The sequence below is a fragment of the Notolepis coatsorum genome, assembly GCF_963971535.1.
Source record: "Notolepis coatsorum genome assembly, chromosome: 1".
NCBI lineage: Eukaryota > Metazoa > Chordata > Actinopteri > Aulopiformes > Paralepididae > Notolepis > Notolepis coatsorum.
The window spans coordinates 82,572,903-82,595,402 of NC_140165.1; the positions used below are offsets into that span (position 1 = coordinate 82,572,903).

Genomic DNA, 22,500 nt, shown 5'->3' on the forward strand with positions numbered 1-22,500 from the left:
CTCTCTTCTCTATAAAACCTACAGGTTGAATGATGGAGGTGAGACAGAGACACGGAGACACCGAGACGCAGAGAGACACGCAGAGAGAACGGAGAAGCAGAGACGGAGAATCCACCCCACCAGTTCGAGAATAAGAGACGCCACTAAGAAGCCCTCCGGGAAAAGCTGATTAGAGATAGAAAATAATTGATGCTGTGAACCAGATAATTTAAGCTGTTGGATATTCCAATAAAACAACGGTCAGAACCGTTTTCACCCGCAGCGCTGTCTCCGCCTCCACGTGATTTCCAAAGGACCACATTTGAATGAACTGTTACTTTAACGGGAAATACAACGAGCAGAGTAAGCTATTCCACTATACATTAGAGAACGATCATATAGCTATAACATAGAATCATTGAGAAGATACATTAATCTGGCACCGTGACTGCCGGTCTGTACATCCGAACGAAACCCAGGACAAGGACACAACAGAACTTCAAAAACTCTCAGAGCAGAGCAACGACGCCTGACTACACCATCCTCGAGCAACAACAACCAGCAGAGGTCAAACGGTGAGTTGGAGATGTGTCTGTATTGTCGGGGTTTGTTTGGGCAGATTTCGAACAGGGGTAGGGAATGGTTGCATTGGCGCGATCGAGTTAAACGATTGAGCGCACAGCCGTATCGGCACTAATGAAATTAAGGGGATTGGCGCGATCGGGTTAAACGATTGAGCGCACAGCCGTATCGGCACTAATGAAATTAAGGGGATTGGCGCGATCGGGTTAAACGATTGAGCGCACAGCCGTATCGGCACTAATGAAATTAAGGGGATTGGCGCGATCGGGTTAAACGATTGAGCGCACAGCCGTATCGGCACTAATGAAATTAAGGGGATTGGCGCGATCGGGTTAAACGATTGAGCGCACAGCCGTATCGGCACTAATGAAATTAAGGGGATTGGCGCGATCGGGTTAAACGATTGAGCGCACAGCCGTATCGGCACTAATGAAATGAAGGGGATTGGCGCGATCGGGTTAAACGATTGAGCGCACAGCCGTATCGGCACTAATGAAATGAAGGGGAGACAAATCAACGTCGTACGAATCCGTTTAATTCTTACGGAACAAGAGGTCTGGAGCGCGTAAAGTAGTCCTCTTAAACCTCGGAAAATTTAGCACTTGTGCACTGGGGGTTTATAAAGATCTGCGCTTATGTTCGAACTAAAAAACTGCACTTAGAAGCGATGAGGCATTATATAAGGACTTTGGTATGTAACAATGTATATATGTTGTTTAGATGAAATAGGATGACACATGCATGGTATCATGGCTATAATCAAACGTACGTCATCATAACGCTAAACGTCGCGGATTACTATATTACAACCAATACGGAATAAAGCCGTTTTATACCCGGGAAGCTACTGCTATACAAAGCAGGGCTAATACATGCTAAGCTACGTTGCAAGCTAACAGGGAATGCTTGGGGCTAATAATGTTTAGTACGACTGATGTGTTGAGATGACGGAACTTATAGCTTCATCCATAGTGGCTGAAAGGCTACCAAATGATGCTGCATGATGTACAAAGTTAACCAGTGCTAAGAATGATTATGTTGCTGAATGGAAGTATGAGTGTAACTGTGTGGATGAGAGAGGATGTGTGTGAATGAGTCTGCTAGAGGTTATGGAGTGGATGCCGGTATTTTTTGTATCATTATGATAACTCTAGGGACGGGTACGGCCGCGGGGACACCATAGCACTGTCCGCGAGAACGTCGTACATACCGTATGGACGCTGCGTTGCGATATCGAATGAATTGAGTGAATGGCGAGTGAGATGGAACCAAAAGGATGTGTCACGTTATTTGAATTTTTTTTAAATCAGTGGTAATGAGGTTGTGGTTTAATGTGGTAAAGATCAAAGAAAGCAGGGTTCTTCTTCTGCTTCGAGGAATGAATGGCAGATCGCGGCCACCACTGATGACGTCACTAGGAGCATCTGCTTGGTGGGGGCCTAGAGGGGGTGCGTTAGATTTAAAATACGGAGCCGGCCGGGGCCGGACGGGCGTGTAAACGAGAAAATGATACTGTAAGGTTTATAAACGAATGCTTAATAAAGTTAAAATTATGTTATAAAGTATGACTGGGTTGTGCAAAACGTCGCGATGTGTTGTGCCGCTCAAATCAACAGGATAGTGGGCCGTATAGGAAACGCTATTGTAAGGGGCTAGGCTAAGCTAACTAGCCGTGCTAGGCTAATCGAGCGATAGCAACATTGAGCTAAGCTAATGGGGCTAACAGTATTAAGCTAATGGTGTTAGCAGTGGACAACTAACTATGCTAAAAATGCTAAGCTAACTATGCTAACATGCTAAAGCTACCTGTGCTAACAATGTTGCATGCTGGGAGTCTCGGGGAATATCGCGTGATGCTATTTTGGCTGGCAGCGGGACCTTGTGTGTGTGAACGTGACGTAAGCCTGTGGCGACGTCTCGCGGGAAGCCATCCTTAAGGGCGGACTACGATTCGGTACAGGGAATTCTGGGAATTGGGGTTCATGTTGTGTGAGCACGTCGGCTGACGTCATGGGAAAAGTGGCTGCGTGATGACGCACTTGTCGGATAGAGACAGCAGGGGGCGGTGTTGTCTTTGAAATGGATACACCTCTGCTGTTGCTTCGCCCTCTCTCCCTAGGTTGCCCCCCTCCCTTCCTTCATCCCTCCCTCCCTCCCTCCCTCCCTCTCTCTCTCTCCCTCTCTCTCTCCCTCTCTCTCTCTCTCTCCCTCCCTCCCTCCCTCCCTCCCTCCCTCCCTCCCTCCCTCCCTCCCTCCCTCTCTCTCTCTCTCCCTCCCTCCTTCTCCTCTCCTCTCCTCTCTCTCTCTCCCTCCCTCACCTCCTTTTCTTCCTCCATCCCTCCCTCCATTTTCCACTCCCTCCCTCCTTTTTTCCCCTTTTATGGCTAAAATGGTACAGTATATGAGAGGATACTAGAAGTTTCATCAGGCCCCCCCCCTCCCCACTGTAGCCTTCCCTATAGGGTGTGCCCCCTCCTGCACTATTATAATGGGTGCCATCCTGCACTATTATAATGGGTGCCATCCTGCATTATCATAGTGTGTGCCCCCTTCCCCTCCCCCCTTCCATCCATCCTGCACTATCATAGTGGGTCCATTCCATCCTTCCATTTATTATATGGTGTGAGCTCCCTATGGTACAGCTCCTTCCCTGGAATGCTTCCTTTCTCCCTTCATAGTTTCTATAGTGTGTGCCCCCCCATGCAGATATAGTACTCTTTTCCCTCCCTCTTTCCCTCCCTCCCTCACTCCCTCCCTCCCTCCCTCCCTCCCTCCCTCCCTCCCACTCCCTCCCTCCCTCCCTCCCTCCCTCCCTCCCTCCCTCCCTCCCTCCCTCCCTCCCTCCCTCCCTCCCTCCCTCCCTCCCTCCCTCCCTCTCCTCTCTCTCCCTCCCTCCCTCCCTGCCACCCTCTCTCCCTCCCTCTCTCCCTCCCTCCCTCTCTCCCGTTCCTGTGTGCGTATGAGTCACGTGTCTGTTCTAATGTTTGCAAACAATGCACCTTTAGATGTAGTTGTGATGCGCTCTGCTCACGAGGACAAGTTTGTAACATGAGACGCACAGGAGGTCTTGTTTCGCATTTAATTTAACCAGATGTGTGGAGGCTTATTTCCTGATACGGGTTCGAAGATAACTTCACAGTTATTGGCGATTTGTTTCCTTATATCGCTTCCTCCAGGGTTCCAACTTGTGTTGGCAGACAACCCTGCTCAAATACGGAGCGTCAGCGCTCTCGCTGGACTAGAAGGGTGCACTCAGTAGAGCACAGATGTCCGCCAGGACGGCAGCCACACATGTGATAGTGATAATAATGGATTGGATTTGTGATGCGCTTTTTGTTCGATGGGATCCCAGAGTGCTACGCTACAGGTTTAAAACAGTTATAGGGGAGAAATAGAACTTGGTTAATTAGAAACATAGAATAAACAAAGGATTTAAAAAACGAGGGCGATAAAGTTAAAATAGGGGGCTGACAGTCGAAGGCCTTTTTGGACAGGTGGGGTTTCGGCCTGCCTTCTCCCTCCCCCGTCCCCCCCTCCTCCCTTCGTCTCGCCGTCTCTCTTTTTCTTTCCCTCTCTCCCCCTCTCCCTCCCTCCCTCCTTCTCTCCCCCTCTCCCTCCCTCCCTCCCTCTCTCCCTGCATCCCTCCCTCCCCCATTCCCTTCTCCCTTCCTCCGTCCCTTGGGGTATAGTGGTGGCTTTTAGGAACTCCATGCAAAGACCATTAGTTGTATTAAGCTGTGGGTTAACTGGACCAGGCTGTACGGTGAAGTCTGCTGGTTGATTCTGGAAATAGAAAGAAAATAAATAAATCTCCCTTCATAGCATCCCCCCCTCCTTCCCTCTCTGTGCCCCCCCTCTTGTCATAGCTCCCCCCCTCCCTTCATCTGTCTGTGCCCCCCCTCCCTTCATCTGTCCTCCCTCTCTCCCTCCCTGTCTTCCTCCCGCTCTCCCTCCCTCCCTCCCTCCCGGTATCTCCCCTTCCCTCTGTCTATCCCTCTCTCCCAGATGGACTCTGTTGATTGATTGGTTAGAGATGGTTGTGGCGTGTTTTTTGTTTTTCATTTTAGGGAAGGTGCCAGTCCCCTAGTTTCCCCCTTCGGTTGGGGTCCTTGGAGGCAGGGTTGGCTTTGCGTCTTGTTGTGTGTTATTGGTTGGGTGGTTGTTTTAAACTACGTAGCTGTTATGTATGTGAAATAGGTGCCGGTACAGGTGGTGGTTGGACGAGTTGTGATATTCCTTGGAAGGGGGCTTGGGGTGTTTTCATTCAGGTTCGAAACTGAGGGAAGATGCTTTGGGCTGTGAAATGACGGGTCCCTGTGGATTCAGGGATCATGGGAAATGTTGCGGTAGGTATAGTACTGGGGTTCATGAATTTAATAACGTGGACAACTGGGCTATGTAACGGTCAGGGGTTTAGTGACCTAAGTTGCTAAAGATAAATTTTTTTCCCGTGATAGTGGTTGGGAGCAGTGACGCCACCAAAAGGTTTTTTTTTGGTGGTGTGAGGGGGTATGTGTGGAAAAATAATGTAGAATGATGTTGTATGAAGAATGTGATGAAGGCGTGAGATGTAAATGTGGTGAGAAATGTAGGAAGAAGTATAGTTTTTGATTTTCATAGTAGAAAGCAAGTAGGGAAGTTAATATTACATTTATACATAGTTAATACGCGGAGCAGTCATTTAAAGTATAAATTATGACAATTTCAACAAGGCAAAAAGAAATTGGAACAGATGGCTAACCAAGTTTACCATTTGTTAGAATTGATAGGTTGTGTGGAACTTAATGATTATGTTCCCCAGAGAACCAAAGGTGAAGGGAACACACAAAGGATTGGAACCTCCAGTTTCCGGTTGGACAAACGGACAAAAACAAGTAAAGCCGTATCGTTATATTCAAGTAGATCACACCGAATCTCTCTAGAAGAATTAGTATAGGAATGCCCGACATTTCCAATGCATAAATATTGAGGAAATGACAAGGGAAATGCCACTGTATTAAGTGTTATGTTTTTGCTTTCTTTTTGCACAGGCTCGGCGAGGACTAGGGCTCTGGCGATTTCAATACCAATTGGGGAAATGGCTATATGAGCCTTGGTATAGTATGAACGATAAGAAAATTGTCAATCCCTGTCTGCACCGGTATAAATCTGATAGTGTGGGTGAATTTTAACTCAAGTAGCGAAAAATAGGTTTGGACACAGAGAAACTTGTTCTTCCAAACGGTGATTGCAGGTGTGTTTGGAAGTGGTGAGAATGTCGGGTACACAGGAAGTTCACCTTAGTGGAACATTGATAGAGACAACTGAAGGTTTAGAAGCAATAACGATAGCAAAAGTAGACAATCTGTCTATGTCAATGACTGGAAATATCACAATAGAAGTGAAGAAGCCATGGCCAAAGAGATTCAGGCCTTTACAAGACCTTGTATTTAAGTATAAAAAAGGAGGCTGTTATAGATTGAGAAACAAAAATAAAAAACAGAAAAGGAGAGCACGAAAAGCGATGAAAAGAAGTAATGCCGACAATAGCAATAGGCTGACAACCTTTGCAGACACTCCCGTAGAAAGATTGATATCTGAAGTTAATCTGATTGAGTGGGATGTGATGGAATTTCCTCAGGTGACCAGTACGACAGAGGGACTGGAAATAATGACTTTGATTCCAATACAGGAGGTCTTACAGGAGAGAGAACCAGAGACAACGGTTTTACTCCAACCAGAACCGAGCCACACTGGGGTGTCCATTGCAGGCGACTGCAGTTTAACCAAGGGACAGAGAAAGAGACTGAGAAGAGCGGCGTTGTTACAGCAGTCCCACGAAGTCTACTCTGGCCGTACGGCTGGTACAGAGACCAACAGCAGGTATGGAACTATACATGAACAGTTTCTACAGCCCACCTGTTTCCCATGTCCAGTCGTCCCTCGAGACCAAAGCCGGGATGAGAGGCGTGGGCCGGTGACGAGGAGCCAGCCAGCGGGGGCCAGGGTGGAGGTAGAGAGGATGACGTGCCTCTCTCCAGAAAGACAAAGAGCATTCACGGAAGCGTCCGAAAGACATGAGACAGTCCGTAGAAAACTGGTGGAGAAGCAGCTGGCGGTTGACCAAGTCACACGCGAGAGGGAGGTGCTAGAACAAGAGCTGGCGAAACAGACTGTGATCAGGAGTGATGTAATTTTGGAAATCATGTTTCGTACTGCAGAACAAGGACTCAGTGAACAAGAGAAGTCACCTGCCCTGTTACCTGAACAGGGAGCGGAGCAGCGAGGGAATGATGACAGCCGCAGGGGGGGTGAGTTTCCAGGCCCCTCCCAACAACAAAAGGCCCAAGGTGCGGCGGCTGGGAAGAACAGGTATGTCCCTCTCTCATCCAGACAACAGAACTGGCAGCCCCAAGGAGGGAATGGACGACAAAGAGGGGGACCGCTTGGATGGCCGGCATCAACTGAGTGCTGGTAATGTGGAGAAATCTGCCATCTCGCTCGATCATGTGGCAAAGGGTGGCGGGCTCAGCAAGAGTCCAATAGACAGCAAGAGTCCATCAGAAAACAGAGTTGCTGGACTTGTGGAATGTTGGGACATTTTCAGAAGGGGTGTAAAGAGGGTGTGTCTGCAAAGGCCATAGGTTGAATAAGAACGAGGCAGGAATGCACAAGCGAAGCTAATAGTGCTCGGGAAAATAGAGTTATTAATAAGTTAAAATGGGAAAAAGGACTGATTGGAATAAAAATAGAATAAAAAATATATAGAAGCGTTGGTACATTAGGTTATGAGTGGAAGCGACTAAGATGGATGTGCAACTAACAGGGAGAGATGAAATGACTGACAGATGCATGAGCCAATCGTACTAACAGTTAATTAATAGACCAATCATGGGTTTTCCTTTTTGCTACAGTGTGTCTGATCAACTCTTGCTGTGGCAGTGAGGAAAACGTAAGGGAGAATGGTATGGTGGACGATTTTTGGTATCTCCCACCTGTGCAGCCTGGCCCGGCTGCACAGATTGGAGAGAGAGAGAGAAAAATTGTCACCGCAATGGCTCTTGTGGTCATGTGAACTCTGAACCAGACGGTGTCAGAGAAGGGTTAAACAGTTGATATTAGACATAATATTAAACAGAGTTAATAACAAAGGACTATTTTAGTAGTGATTATACATACTTGATCCAAGGGTGGTCAAGGAGACTTAAAAAAAAAAAAAAAAAAAAAAAAAAAAATTATTTCTTTACTTAATTTCTTTTTAAATTTTTATTTCTTAGTGATTATGCGGGGGTATTTATGCCTCTAGCTGATAGTTTAATTCTGTTGATGGGTGTGTTGCATGAAGGCACTCACGAATTTTTGTTTATGTTTGTTTGCAATTTTCTTTGTTTTTGTTTGACACTCTATTTTTTTTAGGAACTGACTGGCTGGGAGGGATCTCTCGCCGGTCAGGGATAGCAGGTGGTGGTGACACAGCGGGACTGGTAGGAATGTCTAATATAATGGGCTGGAAACTAAGGGTGGACGGGAGCTGGTTCATGATTTAGTTTTCCGCTCATTGAGAGTCCAGGAGTAGATTCTGGGGAGTTGTGTCACTTTTTTGGGTTTGGTAAGTGTTGGGCGAACGTGTTTCTCTGTTTATAGGTAAGCTCTGTGGATTTTGGTCACCATTGGCCAAATAGTTTGCAAATAGGGTGCAGACGTGTGAAATTGATAATTGGCTTATGGGGGACTCTGCACCGGCTTGTTGAGGGCTGGCAGAGTGTGTGGGATGTGTGTTTAAAGGGACTGTGGTTTGTTACCATGCACATAGGTTCTGTTGGTGGTTGGCCTCGTCTAGAGCTGGCTGTCCGGACCGAGGAGGCTGTCTGGAAACAAGGTATTGATAGTGTAATAAATGGTTATTCCACTTTCAAGGGTGGAGTGGTGATTGTGTTGAACTTGAGATATTTGATCTAGTAAGATAGTACAGCACAAAAATGAATGAGACAAAGGTGATTTGATTGAATATTAACAATTGAAGCTGTGGAATATATAGATAACGAATTTGGAAAAAGAGTGTTGTCAAATACAGAACAGTAAAAATGTATCTGTGCGAAAATGAGACCTTCCAATCCATTGTGTGTTTGTAAATAACAATCCAAAATGAAAAAAAGGACAGAGGGAAAATCGTTTCCTTCTGTGGAAAATCGGAGCAGTACCAAAAACTGCATACAACAAAGAAGAGGCTGTGGTTAGCACAAAATACAACAAGAAGAAAACAGTAAAAACGAGGTAGCCGTAAAGACCTCAGGAGGTTTAAACAGGGATAACTGACAGGGATGAAAGCGAAGAATAATTGAGGCCTCAGTGGTCTTTTCAAGGAGAAGAGATGATTTATGTTTGCTTGTTTGAATCTCCCTCGATGTTTAGAGTGTTAATCTTTTGGGTAGGATGTATTAATCTTTTCTTGCAGAGTCAATTACACAAAACAGACACATTGAAGCTAAGTAAACATGGATAAAATAGTCTAAACAAAAAAGCTGTTAGTGAAAGAGTGTTTCCTTGTAAAAACAGGAACAGCTTTCTTAGTCTAAAGTCATAGTAATAACTGATATTGTGTGTGACTGGGGAAGAAGCCAACGGAAAGAGTGAATGATGATTTTGTAACTGTACAGACGGAAATGGGTTTGGTAGTTCGATTTGTGTAAATTTTGGATTTTTTGAATTTTTTGAAAATATTAACAAAAATGATAATTATGGTTTAACATGTTTAATTTAGAACATATTGGTGCTATATAGTGGGTTATGAAACCCACTAAGGGTGGATTGTCGTATATTTATCTAAATAAAACCGGTAAATTAAACAATAGAGAATTATGCACATATATGAAATAGCAAAGAACTAGGTTATTTTCTCTTAGAAAATAGAGACTCACAGCCATGCCAAATCACCTGTTAGGTTAACCATACATTTGAGTCAACAAGAAGGCTGTTAACTGGCCTCAGTCGAAATGGATCAAAATGACCCATATAAGCATTACAGGAAGGATTAAAATCATCTAGCGGTTGATGGAAAAAGCCACAGGAGAACTCAGTCAAAAAGCTAACAGTGCAACCCTTCAGCCTTCACTTAGCAGTTATAGGAAAGGCCCAGAGTGCCATAAAGATAAAAACAGATCAAATGGCAAACAGATGACACATCTTCCTCCACAACGAACAGGGATGGTGCGCCCAATAACTAACTAAAGTCAAGAAGTGACGGCCTGAAGGCCAACATCCGAGTTCTGTTTACTTTAGCTAAGCAGACCAAACAGGCCATTCTGTGATACCCACTGTTAGGTTGAGTGGGTACTATATTTCCATCTGTATGAGGGTCGCATTCAGGGACACTTGGGTAAATCATTCTAAAAGGAAACTAGTTCATATCCCCTCTGTAAGGTCACCTTGTAACGCTGTTTCGCAAGACCCAAATCACTGAGAGGGGAGACCTTCTAGCCAATAGGAAAGCAGGCTCTCTGGGGTGACGGCACTGGATGGCGCAAGGGCGGGGGGGGGGTTCTCTCTTCTCTATAAAACCTACAGGTTGAATGATGGAGGTGAGACAGAGACACGGAGACACCGAGACGCAGAGAGACACGCAGAGAGAACGGAGAAGCAGAGACGGAGAATCCACCCCACCAGTTCGAGAATAAGAGACGCCACTAAGAAGCCCTCCGGGAAAAGCTGATTAGAGATAGAAAATAATTGATGCTGTGAACCAGATAATTTAAGCTGTTGGATATTCCAATAAAACAACGGTCAGAACCGTTTTCACCCGCAGCGCTGTCTCCGCCTCCACGTGATTTCCAAAGGACCACATTTGAATGAACTGTTACTTTAACGGGAAATACAACGAGCAGAGTAAGCTATTCCACTATACATTAGAGAACGATCATATAGCTATAACATAGAATCATTGAGAAGATACATTAACGGTAACAGAGAGAGAGAGAGAGAGAGAGAAGAGAGAGAGAGAGAGAGAGAGAGAGAGAGAGAGAGAGAGAGAGAGAGAGACACACACACACAGTAAGACAGACAGCGAGACAGAGACTGTCTTGTCAATGGTCACAGCAGCTGCACATTTCAGCACTGTTGCATTTTCTATATCAAGACTGACTGACTGACAGGGCAGCCGGGTCATGTGCAGGTCTATGCACTTGCCCTCTTGCACGCGGAGACCCGGGGTGCAAATCCCGGGCTTGGTCAGTCGTCTCTACGAACACAATCTGGAGTGTTGGCGGGTGGGAAGCCGGTGGGGTGTGAGTCCTGGTTGTTCCAGTAGTGACCGCTACTAGTCGGTCAGCAGGGAGGGGATCTGGGGGAGATAGCGTCTCTGCACGTTACGCTCTCCCAATAAAACTCCTCGCTCTCAGGTGAAAAGAAGCAGCTAATGACTCCACATGTATCTGAGGAGGCATGTGGTAGTCTACACCCTCCCCAGACAGACAGTAGGGTAGTCTACACCCTCCCCAGACAGACAGTAGGGTAGTCTACACCCTCCCCAGACAGACAGTAAGGTAGTGTACACCCTCCCCAGACTGACAGTAGGGTAGTCTACACCCTCCCCAGACAGACAGTAGGGTAGTCTACACCCTCCTCAGACAGACAGTAGGGTAGTCTACACCCTCCCCAGACAGACAGTAGGGTAGTCTACACCCTCCCCAGACTGACAGTAGGGTAGTCTACACCCTCCCCAGACAGACAGTAGGGTAGTCTACACCCTCCCCAGACTGACAGTAGGGTAGTCTACACCCTCCCCAGACCGACAGTAGGGTAGTCTACACCCTCCCCAGACCGACAGTAGGGTAGTCTACACCCTCCCCAGACAGACAGTAGGGTAGTCTACACCCTCCCCAGACCGACAGTAGGGTAGTCTACACCCTCCCCAGACCGACAGTAGGGTAGTCTACACCCTCCCCAGACTGACAGTAGGATAGTCTACACCCTCCCCAGACAGACAGTAGGGTAGTCTACACCCTCCCCAGACAGACAGTAGGGTAGTCTACACCCTCCCCAGACGGACAGTAGGGTATCTACACCCTCCCCAAAAAAAATCAAATCAAATCAAAATCTCCACAGACCGACAGAGGAGACATGTGGTAGTCTACACCCTCCCCAGACAGACAGTAGGGTAGTCTACACCCTCCCCAGACCGACAGTAGGGTAGTCTACACCCTCCCCAGACCGACAGTAGGGTAGTCTACACCCTCCCCAGCCCGACAGTTGGATAGTCTACACCCTCCCCAGACTGACAGTTGGATAGTCTACACCCTCCCCAGACTGACAGTAGGGTAGTCTACACCCTCCCCAGCCCGACAGTTGGATAGTCTACACCCTCCCCAGACTGACAGTAGGGTAGTCTACACCCTCCCCAGACTGACAGTAGGGTAGTCTACACCCTCCCCAGACGGACAGTTGGATAGTCTACACCCTCCCCAGACTGACAGTAGGGTAGTCTACACCCTCCCCAGACTGACAGTAGGGTAGTCTACACCCTCCCCAGACGGACAGTTGGATAGTCTACACCCTCCCCAGACGGACAGTAGGGTAGTCTACACCCTCCCCAGACGGACAGTAGGGTAGTCTACACCCTCCCCAGACGGACAGTAGAGTAGTCTACACCCTCCCCAGACGGACAGTAGGGTAGTCTACACCCTCCCCAGACGGACAGTAGGGTAGTCTACACCCTCCCCAGACGAACTGACTAACTAACTAACCTTTCGGAAGGTCATGTACTGCTTGATGGCGTCGATGCGCGCTTGGAAGTTGGCTCGTGAAGCATTCATGTTGGTGATCATGGAACCCACGTTACCAACGATGGTAGCGAAGATCAAGACACCCACCTGGACACAATAGAACAGAATAGAATGAGATGTTAACCCTTTGATGAACAAGTCAACATTCATTAATGCCCTAATGACAAGTAGCCTAGTAATATACAACAAGGGACAATTATACACTGTATAAACTATGATAAATAGTAAATACTAGGGATGTCCGATATTATCGGCCGACCGATATTATCGGCCGATATCGGCAGTAAAATGTGATATCGGAAAATATCGGTATCGGTTTAAAAAAAGAAAAAAACAATAACAATATTTGTTATATATATATCCAGTGAAATTATTATTTACCTGAAATTATTCCGTTTTTTGGGGTGGGAAACCCTGCATATATCGGTATCGGTTGATATCGGTTGATATCGGTATCGGAAATTAAGAGTTGGACAATATCGGAATATCGGTATCGGTAAAAAAGCCAATATCGAGCATCCCTAGTAAATACCCTTCAATAAATCAACCCACCCATCAACCCACCCACCCAAACCAACCAATCTACCAACCACCCACAAACCAACCAACCACCGAACCACCGAACCAATTAACCAACCAACCAACCAACCAACCAACCAACCAATCAATCAAACAAGCAACCAACCACCGAACCACCAAACCCACCAACCAACCAATCAACCAACCAACCAATCAACCAATCAACCAATCAACCAATCAACCAATCAATCAACCAATCAATCAAACAAGCAACCAACCACCGAACCACCAAACCCACCAACCAACCAACCAAGCAACCAACCAACCAACCAACCAACCAACCAACCAACCAACCAACCAACCAACCAACCAACCAACCAACCAATCAACCAACCAACCAACAAATCAACCAGCCTACCAACCAACCAACCACCCACTGAACCACCGAACCAACTAACCAATCAACCAAACAATCAACCAACCAATCAATCAACCAAACAATCAACCAACCAATCAATCAACCAAACAATCAACCAACCAATCAATCAACCCAGCAACCAACCAACCAATCAGTGAATCACTGTGTAAGCCACACCCACCAGGAAGTCAGTGACGACGAAGAAGTACTCAGAGTTCTCCACAGGGGGCGGAGTCTCTCCGATGGTGGTGAGAGTCAGAGTGGACCAGTACATGCTGTAGGCGTACTTCCTCACCAGGCGAGCAAACTCTGGCTTCCTGACATCTGGATACACAAACCTGTCTGCACCGAAACCTAGAGAGGGGGGGGGGGTAGAGAGAGACAGGCAGAGACAGAGGGGGAGAGAGAGAGAGAGAGAGAGAGAGAGAGAGAGAGAGAGAGAGAGAGAGAGAGAGAGAGAGAGAGAGAGAGAGAGAGAGAGAGAGAGAGAGAAGAGAGAGAGAGAGATGGAGAGAGAGAGAGAGAGAGAGAGAGAGAGAAAGAGAGATGGAGAGGGAGAGAGGCAGACAGAGACAGAGAGTTAGTTTAATTCTTGCCATAACCAGCCAGGTATTTTTGCAATGCTTTGTATTATATATATATATATAGAGAGAGAGAGAGAGAGAGAGAGAGAGAGAGAGAGAGAGAGAGAGAGAGAGAGAGAGAGAGAGAGAGAGAGAGAGAGAGAGAGAGAGAGAGGTGGGGGGGTAGAGAGAGGGAGAGGGAGAGAGAGAGGGAGGGTAGAGAGAGGAAGGCAGAGACAGAGGGAGAGAGAGAGAGGAGGAGGGGGGTAAAAAGAGAGAAGAGAGACAGGGAGAGAAAATGGGGTAGATGGAGAGGAGAGAGGCAGGGAGAGATGAGGGGGGAGAGGGAGAGGAGGGAGACAGGGAGAGAGGAGGAGGTAGAGAGAGGGGAGAGAGATAGGGAGAGAGGAGAGAGATAGGGGAGAGGATATGAGAGGAGAGAGAATCGGAGGAGAGGAGAGCACAGGTCTTTACCCTGAGGGAACCGGACCCAGTTATCTCCATGAGATAGATATAGTATCACTATCTGCAGATAATAAAAAGGATTATAATGCAGGTACCGTATGTACAGACAGATGTATATATATATATGTGCTGAGTGAATTAGTGAATTGGTGAATTGGTGTCTATCCAGTGAGGGTGAAAGGACAGATTTGAGGTGAGCAAGGCACTTTGTGATAATGGCGCAATGGGGGGCTCTTGAGGCTCGTGGCAGAAGAGTGTTTCGGCACTGGCACGATGGAGGTGGTTTTAACCCTTTCACCACCACACTACCAAAGGGTTAACCCTTTCACGGCGACACTACAGAAGGTTAACCCTTGCACTGCCACAGGACAAAGGGTTAACCCTTTCACCACCACACGGCCGGGGATGCCATCAGCAAGGCCATATTAAGAATTCAGAGGCCTCTGGGCCAGACTCTTGTGGAGGCCCCCACACACACATACACGTGCATGAACGCACAGTGGCGTTTTTATATGTAAAACATTGGTGGGGCAGCCACTAACGTTAGGTTATGACTATAACCAAGTTCTGTTAGTTAGGGGCGATGCTTGGCATCGCTACTGCACTATCTCGCGTACGTGCACGCGTACTGAATAAACCACAAATGTACCTCTAATACCAGTATTAGTCTGACCACACCCCTCATCAGCTTACCTTCATAAGCAGGTGTGTGGTCACCTGCTCTCCTCCTTCCCAAGCTTTCACCACAAGGTGAGGACAAGGGCTGCAGCGGCCGTCCGATGCCAAGCATCGCCCCTAACTAACAGAACTTGGTTATAGTCATAACCTAACGTTCTGTATCGTTAGTGGCTTAGCTTGGCATCGCTACTGCACAAGGGAGGCCAAGCGGAGCCACTTGGCTGACAAATACACCCCGCTGACAGCCCACCAAAACCATCAGAACAGGGAGGGCCGAGCCCCCCCGACCCCCCCTAATGGAGGGTAGCCCCCCTATTAGGGACGTCACGGGAGGGCGACGGACCCGACCGTGCGAAGAGGCACTCAAGCAACTCAACGCACAGGGTGAGCAGACCGTGGCTTGACCCCACGACCACACACACGCACAACCCGCATGCCACCCGGGAACGAACGGAGGAACAACCTCGTTACTGCCCCCAGAATCACGGGGTCAAGGGCAAACCCAACCCCGTGGCAAGGCCGTAGCAGCGGAGCACGAAGGAAGACCCAGACCCACCAAAAGGACTGGACTCCCTAGAATGGGGGCCCGGAGAAGTCCATGATGCCAGCATCAAGACCCCACCAGGTGGGCACGTAGTGCCCCGCCCCCCACATCGCCAGCGTATTCGGACAAAGGCCCCTCAGTTACCGCACCTGGCATTCCCAGGCGGAACCAACCAGGCCAGAACCTGCCCAGCTTCCGAGATCGGACGAGATCGGGCGTGTTCAGGTCGGTATGGCCGTAAGCCGAGCGGGCCCCGTCCCCCCAATAGTACACCGCCTGGCACACTGACCCTGCAGAATAGGCAGTCAGCATGGCCGTAAGCACACAAAAAAGGTTAACCAACGGAAGCAGGCAGCGCACCGGGGAAAAACCAGGCAACAGGCTGTTAACCCTAGCCTGGAGACTGCGGACGAGACAGGCGCCAGAGGGGACAGCTGAACACAGCCGCCCCGGCGGAAGGAGCGTAAGCTGGCGGTGTTGCATGACCAAGCCTCCATTTAACAACCCCCACCCAGAGGGGTCGAGGCAGAGAAGGCTGACACGATTGGCAGACGTCATGAACGTGCAGGGGCACCCTCAAACGGTGAACCCGGGAGTTGACACTGCTCCAACACACCAGGGAATCAACCACCTCGGTGTGACCCAATGCGGTGGTTGTTCCTATAACCCCTCAAGAAAAAACTCCAAAACACACCTGCGGGTATACACCGGCTATACCGCAGTACAAGTGTTTCAGTTTCCAAAAAGGGTTAACCCAGGCCTACGGGTCGCAAACATCACTTCGGACCGGGCCTGGCGGTACGGGAAGCACAGGGTCACCAGAGGAGGTCAAAAAACCACCCCCACAGGCCCCTCTTCGCCATGCGTGAGAGAGGAGCGAAAAATAATGGAGAACCAGCCCCTAAGCACACCGTACCTGGTATTCCCCGGCGGTCTCCCAACCAAGTACTAACCAGGACCAACCTGTGTAGCGGCCGAGATCCGACGAGATCGAGCGTGTACAGGTTGGCATGGCGGTAAGCCATTACGACAGTGCTGAGTAAAAAACGTACCCAACCAGGGTCTCCATAGCGCTTAACCCTGTGACACCCGGACCGACCTGGCATTTTTCCCCCTGAAAAAAGCCCAAGTCCCTCAGGGTACCAGAACAGCAGATCTGCATCCCCGGCGGACAACGGGTTCAACTGATCTGGACCAGCGTGACCAGAACCAGTCCCGTGCCCTAACCACGCCGACATGCCTACTCCAGGAGAAGGGCAGATATGCGTGTTGATCTTAACATGAAAAGAAGGCGCCACCCAGACGTTCGGACGAACCGCGCCCGGTGGCCCACCCCAAGGGCGTGAGACCCCACTACATATGTTCAGATCCATCCCGTCATCATCCCCCAGACATGAACGAGAATCCGTCGACAACCCACCCAGGTCATGGGATGTGGTCGCCGGAAGAGGAAAAACCCCCATCTCAGTTGCTTTATAAAAACGCTGTTTCAACCACAAGCAACCAAGGCGTGCCAGTCAATCGCCTGTTTACAGCGAGCTAGCACTATACGTGCGTCGGGACACACCCCCATCAATGAACAGGCTATGTAGACCTGTCATTGAATCCCCAAGGCGCCCAGGGGAACGACAAGAGGGGTGTGACACTCCCTAACTCCAACACTTCTGGAATAGAAAGAAGGAAGCATCAACAGTATGTATCCCAGTCTACACAGCCGGGGTAAAAAATGTTCACATTTTTACATCCCACCACCCTCCCATAGGAAAGAGACGGGGATCCCCAGAGAGACTTCCCACGCGAGCTGTACAGATTGAAAAGAATATATTGCACCTCGAGCCATGTAAAAAACTGGTTTTAGGGCCTCCGGGGAAGAGGCACTGAACCCATACACACTCAATAAACGAATTGAATCGAATATACATACAATAGAAAAGGACCCTTCTAGAGGGTCCACTCACTTTGACAATCTGAGGAGGAAGGCTCTGTACTCTGATGGAGGCTTCCTCACATGGAAGAAGGAGTCCGAACTCACAGAAGGCCTGAATAGGCGCTTGGTGAGGAGGAGCCCTGACCACCCCCCCTGAAAACAGATCCATCACATGGACCTGAACAGCACACGGAAGTCCTACCAACAGAGACGCGCACGGTGACGTACTCTATGGCGGGGGAATTCCTGCGGTGCACACGCCCAATATACCAGGCCGTGGGACCAGGAACTCCCTCCCCCCCCCCCCCCCCCCCCCCGTAGCGTGCCGAACCGCCACGTGACGGGAACCTTGAAGGACAGGGGGTGTACCCCTGACCGACAGAACAATGGGGAGAGGAAAGGTTACCAGTTCACCCCTTTACGACCCCACACCCATGATACGACGTAACGACAAAAAGAGAATATGACACAGTCATAGTCAGCTCTATGAAGCGTTTCACAGCTCCACACAGCGCATGAGCTAACCTGCTATCTGATTTTTACTAAGGAAAAACACAGAATAGAGAAGGCTCTAAGAACCCCGGTCCAACATACACATGTGCTTCTGTGGCCAGTACAACCCAGTTGTAGGTCACATGACACACACAACCCATCATCACCTACAAAAAATGGCAAAAACACTCAACAGAGGAACGCCGTTTTTTTCACAATGAGAGAATACATCATTCTTGATTAGTATCGACCACAGGCCTTGCTAAGCACACGACAGCAACCAAACCAATTTCCCTTTAGGAAATAAGTTTCTCCAGCAGATTTAGCACAACCTCAGCAATCAAGCTAAGAGTTACATCGTATCCCTACCACACAAAGACACAATTAATGCACAACATGTCTGATAGGAGGTGATAAAGTCCCCAGGGAACCGGGGGGGAAAAACACAATCCTCCTATTTTACCCTCAATACGGCCAGTTAAAACAGGAAAACCTGTTAATGTGTGAACTCACTGTTCATTGTCATTACAGTCTGAGAAAGAACATTCTTTTACTCACTTGTCACCAAGCATAGCTTCATAGGTTAGTTGCCTTAGTAGTGAGTACACGGTACACATAAACACCATGATGTTTCTCACACAACAACCAGATCAATACATCACGATCTGCACGGAGAAGCTAACTGCCAGTGACAAAAACAGCTCACACACAACCCGCAACGTATCCCAAATGTATTGCAACAACACACGTTTTGGGAAAAAACACCGTTATTCACAATACATTTAGCAAGTAAAACCAGAAGACGTGTTATGAGGTCTGGCCAACCCCGTACCTACCCGGAACGCAGATCAGCGAAGTGCAGTCACAAGACACCGTAGAACACAGCCGTCCTGTGTTGTTCGATCCGGGCAGCGTCGCCGCTCCACCAGTCGCTACAGTCCTCTTTGTTGACGCAATCCCCGTCTAGGCTCAGGCAGGGTCGACGAACATCCCCTGTCAAGGATGACGTCGTGGTCAAGAGTGTAAAACATGTTAAAATCAAAGCACGTTCAACAGAATAGCATCAAGCTAACGGCTGCTCCAACCGTTCGGGTGCTATTGCTACCGCTCGCGAGACGCCGATCTAACGACGCACGCGATCAGAAGCGAGCTCCCGGCGGCGCGCGAGACGCTAAGCTACCCCGCGCCAGGCCACTGACCGGCTAACCGTAAGCTATGAACATGTAAACAATGACATAACACTCACCCAGACAGGCCGCCGTTCTGAACCCCTCCTCACTTTTTAAGAGAAAAGAGAAAACAAGACGTCAACACCGCTTCACAACGGTGACATTACCACGTCCGGCGGAATCAGCACAGTACCAACTGGCCTGTATAGCTGACTTTGAACATGAATCTGCCGCTATCGCACATTACATGCACATATCCCCTCGTGAAGGAATACTCTCATTTGGATATGAAAGATGGGGTCTTAACACGGTGACAGAGAGAATCCACTCGTCCAGAACACACAGGGATCACCAGTGTCAATGGTCGCGGCCCACTAGTTAAAACTATAATGGTCGCCAGACCAAGGCCTTCTGTCGCCTAGGCGGCTAAACAAAGGACCCTAGCCTGGGGCCGGTTTCCATAAACTTTGTCAAGTAGCCCCCATAGCACTAACAGACAAGTGGAGCCCGCCAGCAAACACTACTCACCCAACCTGGAACGCACCGCTCCTCACAACAGCGGCATGTCCGACAGTTCAGCTGTGGCCTGACAGGTTTCACCCCAACAAACACAGCAAGGAACTGCAGTTGAGAAGCATGCAGCGGCGTGCTCCCAATACGAAAACCGGTGGAGGGTTTTTAGAATGATCATCATCTTCTAGACACTCCAGTACGAAGACAATATCGCCGTATTTTCTCGAAAATAGTGAGAGAGAAAATAAAGATATGATGTCAACGTATCCTTGTTTCCCAAGCTGTTCCTAATCCAATTTCTTCCATCATGGTGTCAAGTGTGGGGATCTACCGAGGCACCTCTTCCTTGTGGTGAAAGCGAGAAGGAGGAGAGCAGGTGACCACACACCTGCTTATGAAGGTAAGCTGATGAGGGGTGTGGTCAGACTAATACTGGTATTAGAGGTACATTTGTGGTTTATTCAGTACGCGTGCACGTACGCGAGATAGTGCAGTAGCGATGCCAAGCTAAGCCACTAACGATACAGAACTAAGGCTACATACCAGGCAAACTACAGTAATCAAAATGACAGTAATCGTTGTTCGCAAATTTCACACCACATATCAGGCATAGGCTACAGGTAAGCCTGCATCGTTAGTCGTGAAAGCAAATTAGTCAGTCCACGCTGAATTAAACCCTCTATTTTCCTCAGACTTTCCTTTTTTTGGATTTATCCATGGGTAGCTTACTGGGGGGTCGGAAACTCAAGATTAGCCACTTGCAGACGGCAGGGAGAGGCACGGGGTGTGACGTACTGTACATTTTAGTTGATGAAATATTTTTGTTGACTAAATATTTTAGTTGATGAAATATTTTTTCATTTCAGTGTCACAGTATGACATCGATCTCCAAAATAATAATAATAAAAAAAGGGAAAAAAAAAGAATAATAAAAAAAAAAAATTGGTTTGTTTTTTAGAGGCCCCTCGTCACTAGAGGCCCACGGGCCGCGGCCCAAACGGCCCGGTCGTTAATCCGGCCCTGGCCATCAGGGCCAGCTGCCTTACGTGCGTTAGTCCTGCCCAGTGCCGTACACACGGCAGTGGGGGCGAGAGTGAGGGGTCGGAGGTCAGCAAGGAGAGCAGCCTCGGTGGGTGCTGTCTGGTTGTCCCCGTCAAAGCAGGCGTGACAATGATTGATCTCATCAGGGAGGGAGGGGTCAGTGGGTGGGGGGAGAGTTGTTGGTGGGTTTATACTTTATAGTCTGCGATGCCGTGGATGCCCCTCCCCCGAGTGTCGGAGTTGTTGAAGTGCTCTTGGACCCTTAGCTTGTGGCTGTGCTCGGCCCACTTGATGCCCCTATTCGGGCGAGCCCTGGCTGAACAGTGGGCAGCCTGTCAAAGCGGACCAGATGTCAAAGCGGTGTCATGTGGCTTTAGAAGTACAGTAGTATACAGACCTCTCTGTTGATCCACGGCTTCTGATTGTGGAATGTAGTGATCTGGTTAAGGGTGGTGGTGACACTGTCGAGTTTGGAGTTGATGTGGTCGACAGCGGAGGAGTCAGTGTCAGTGTGGGAGTCCAGAGTGGACCGGGTGGCAAACATACTCCGGTGCTGTAGCTCAGAGTCTGCCCCCTCAGGCCATAATTTGTACTGCTCTAACTGAGGGCTTCACAGGCAGTGATGCCAGTAACTAGTTACTCTAATCTGATTACTTTTTTCAGTAAATACTAAATAGTCATCTAACTTGTTACTTTTGACAAGCCAGTAATCTGATTACAGTTAGTAATTGGCTGTGCGTTACTATTTAGTTACTATCTCATAATTTACCCATAAAGATAAGCCTAATTTGAGAGAATAACAAACTATAATACCATGTTTTATATTACACAACGGTTTATTTTTAATTAAAATTATATTATATGCATTTTCTATTTTATTTAGTTTGGGAACCACTAGAGTGCCTGAGCAGTGGACAGCTGTGACCTTATATGGCCTGATGGCTGATGACGTCTCATGATGACCTGTCTGAGCAGCCAATCATGATTTATGACATTATGCACTTTCAATAAAGCATTATTTAAAAAAAAAAAAACTGTTGTCATTCTTATGTTGTGCAGCAGCAGGGGGGGGGGGGGACGATTTCGTAACCTAGTTACAAGTAATCAGTAAAGTAACTAGATTACTTTTTAAAGGAGTAATCAGTAATCAGATTATTTTTACAAGTAATCTGTGGCATCACTGTTCACAGGTTTGATGAGTGGGGTGTACTTGGGTAGAAGGAACAGGGGACAAATAAATGTGGTTTGATTGTCCCAGGTGGGGGAGAGAAACAGCTTTGTATGCATCCATTATGTTTTTAGTAAACATGGTCTAGTGTTTTGTCTCCTCTTGTGGGGCAAGATACATGTCGGTGGAATTTGGGGAGAACAGACTGTAGGTTGGAGTGATTAAAATCTCCTTCAACAATAAAGGCTGCGTGGCGGCTACGTGGCGTAGTGGGCAAGGCGCTCGCCACGAATGCGGAGACGCTGGGCTCGCCTGTTCGATCCCAGCGCTCCACATTGCTTTCAGTTTAGCTGGTCGTTCGTACTAATACACATTGGCCGTATTAGGGGGTGGGAAACTGATGGGTGGGGATCGGGCGTTGTGGACAGCGACTCCTACAGGTCGGTTGGTGCACCTGCGCAGTAGAATCAGGAAGTGTCGGGGGCAGCGTGAACCTCCCACGCGTTACTCCTCGCCACTGAGAGATCGAGCTGCGCAGGTGAAAAGATGCGACTGCTGTTACCTCAAGTACCGGAGGGGACTTGTGCTATGTATGACTTATTCCACATTGCAGCCGGCTTGTGGGAGGCAAGAAACAGCGTTCGTGACAGGGGAGGGTTGAATTGGATGATACGAAATTGGGATGG

At 48.3% G+C, this 22,500-nt stretch overlaps 1 protein-coding gene across 1 annotated transcript in view; it reads right to left on the bottom strand.

The window, feature by feature from the left end:
- Positions 1–22,500, bottom strand: part of cnga1b (cyclic nucleotide gated channel subunit alpha 1b) — a gene marked incomplete at both ends in the record, with an annotated part of 53,077 nt that overhangs the window by 6,971 nt on the left and 23,606 nt on the right. Inside the window, 2 exon segments of the mRNA XM_084328903.1 lie at positions 12,279–12,404; positions 13,436–13,608. Coding sequence (XP_084185029.1) covers positions 12,279–12,404; positions 13,436–13,608 — 299 coding nt within the window.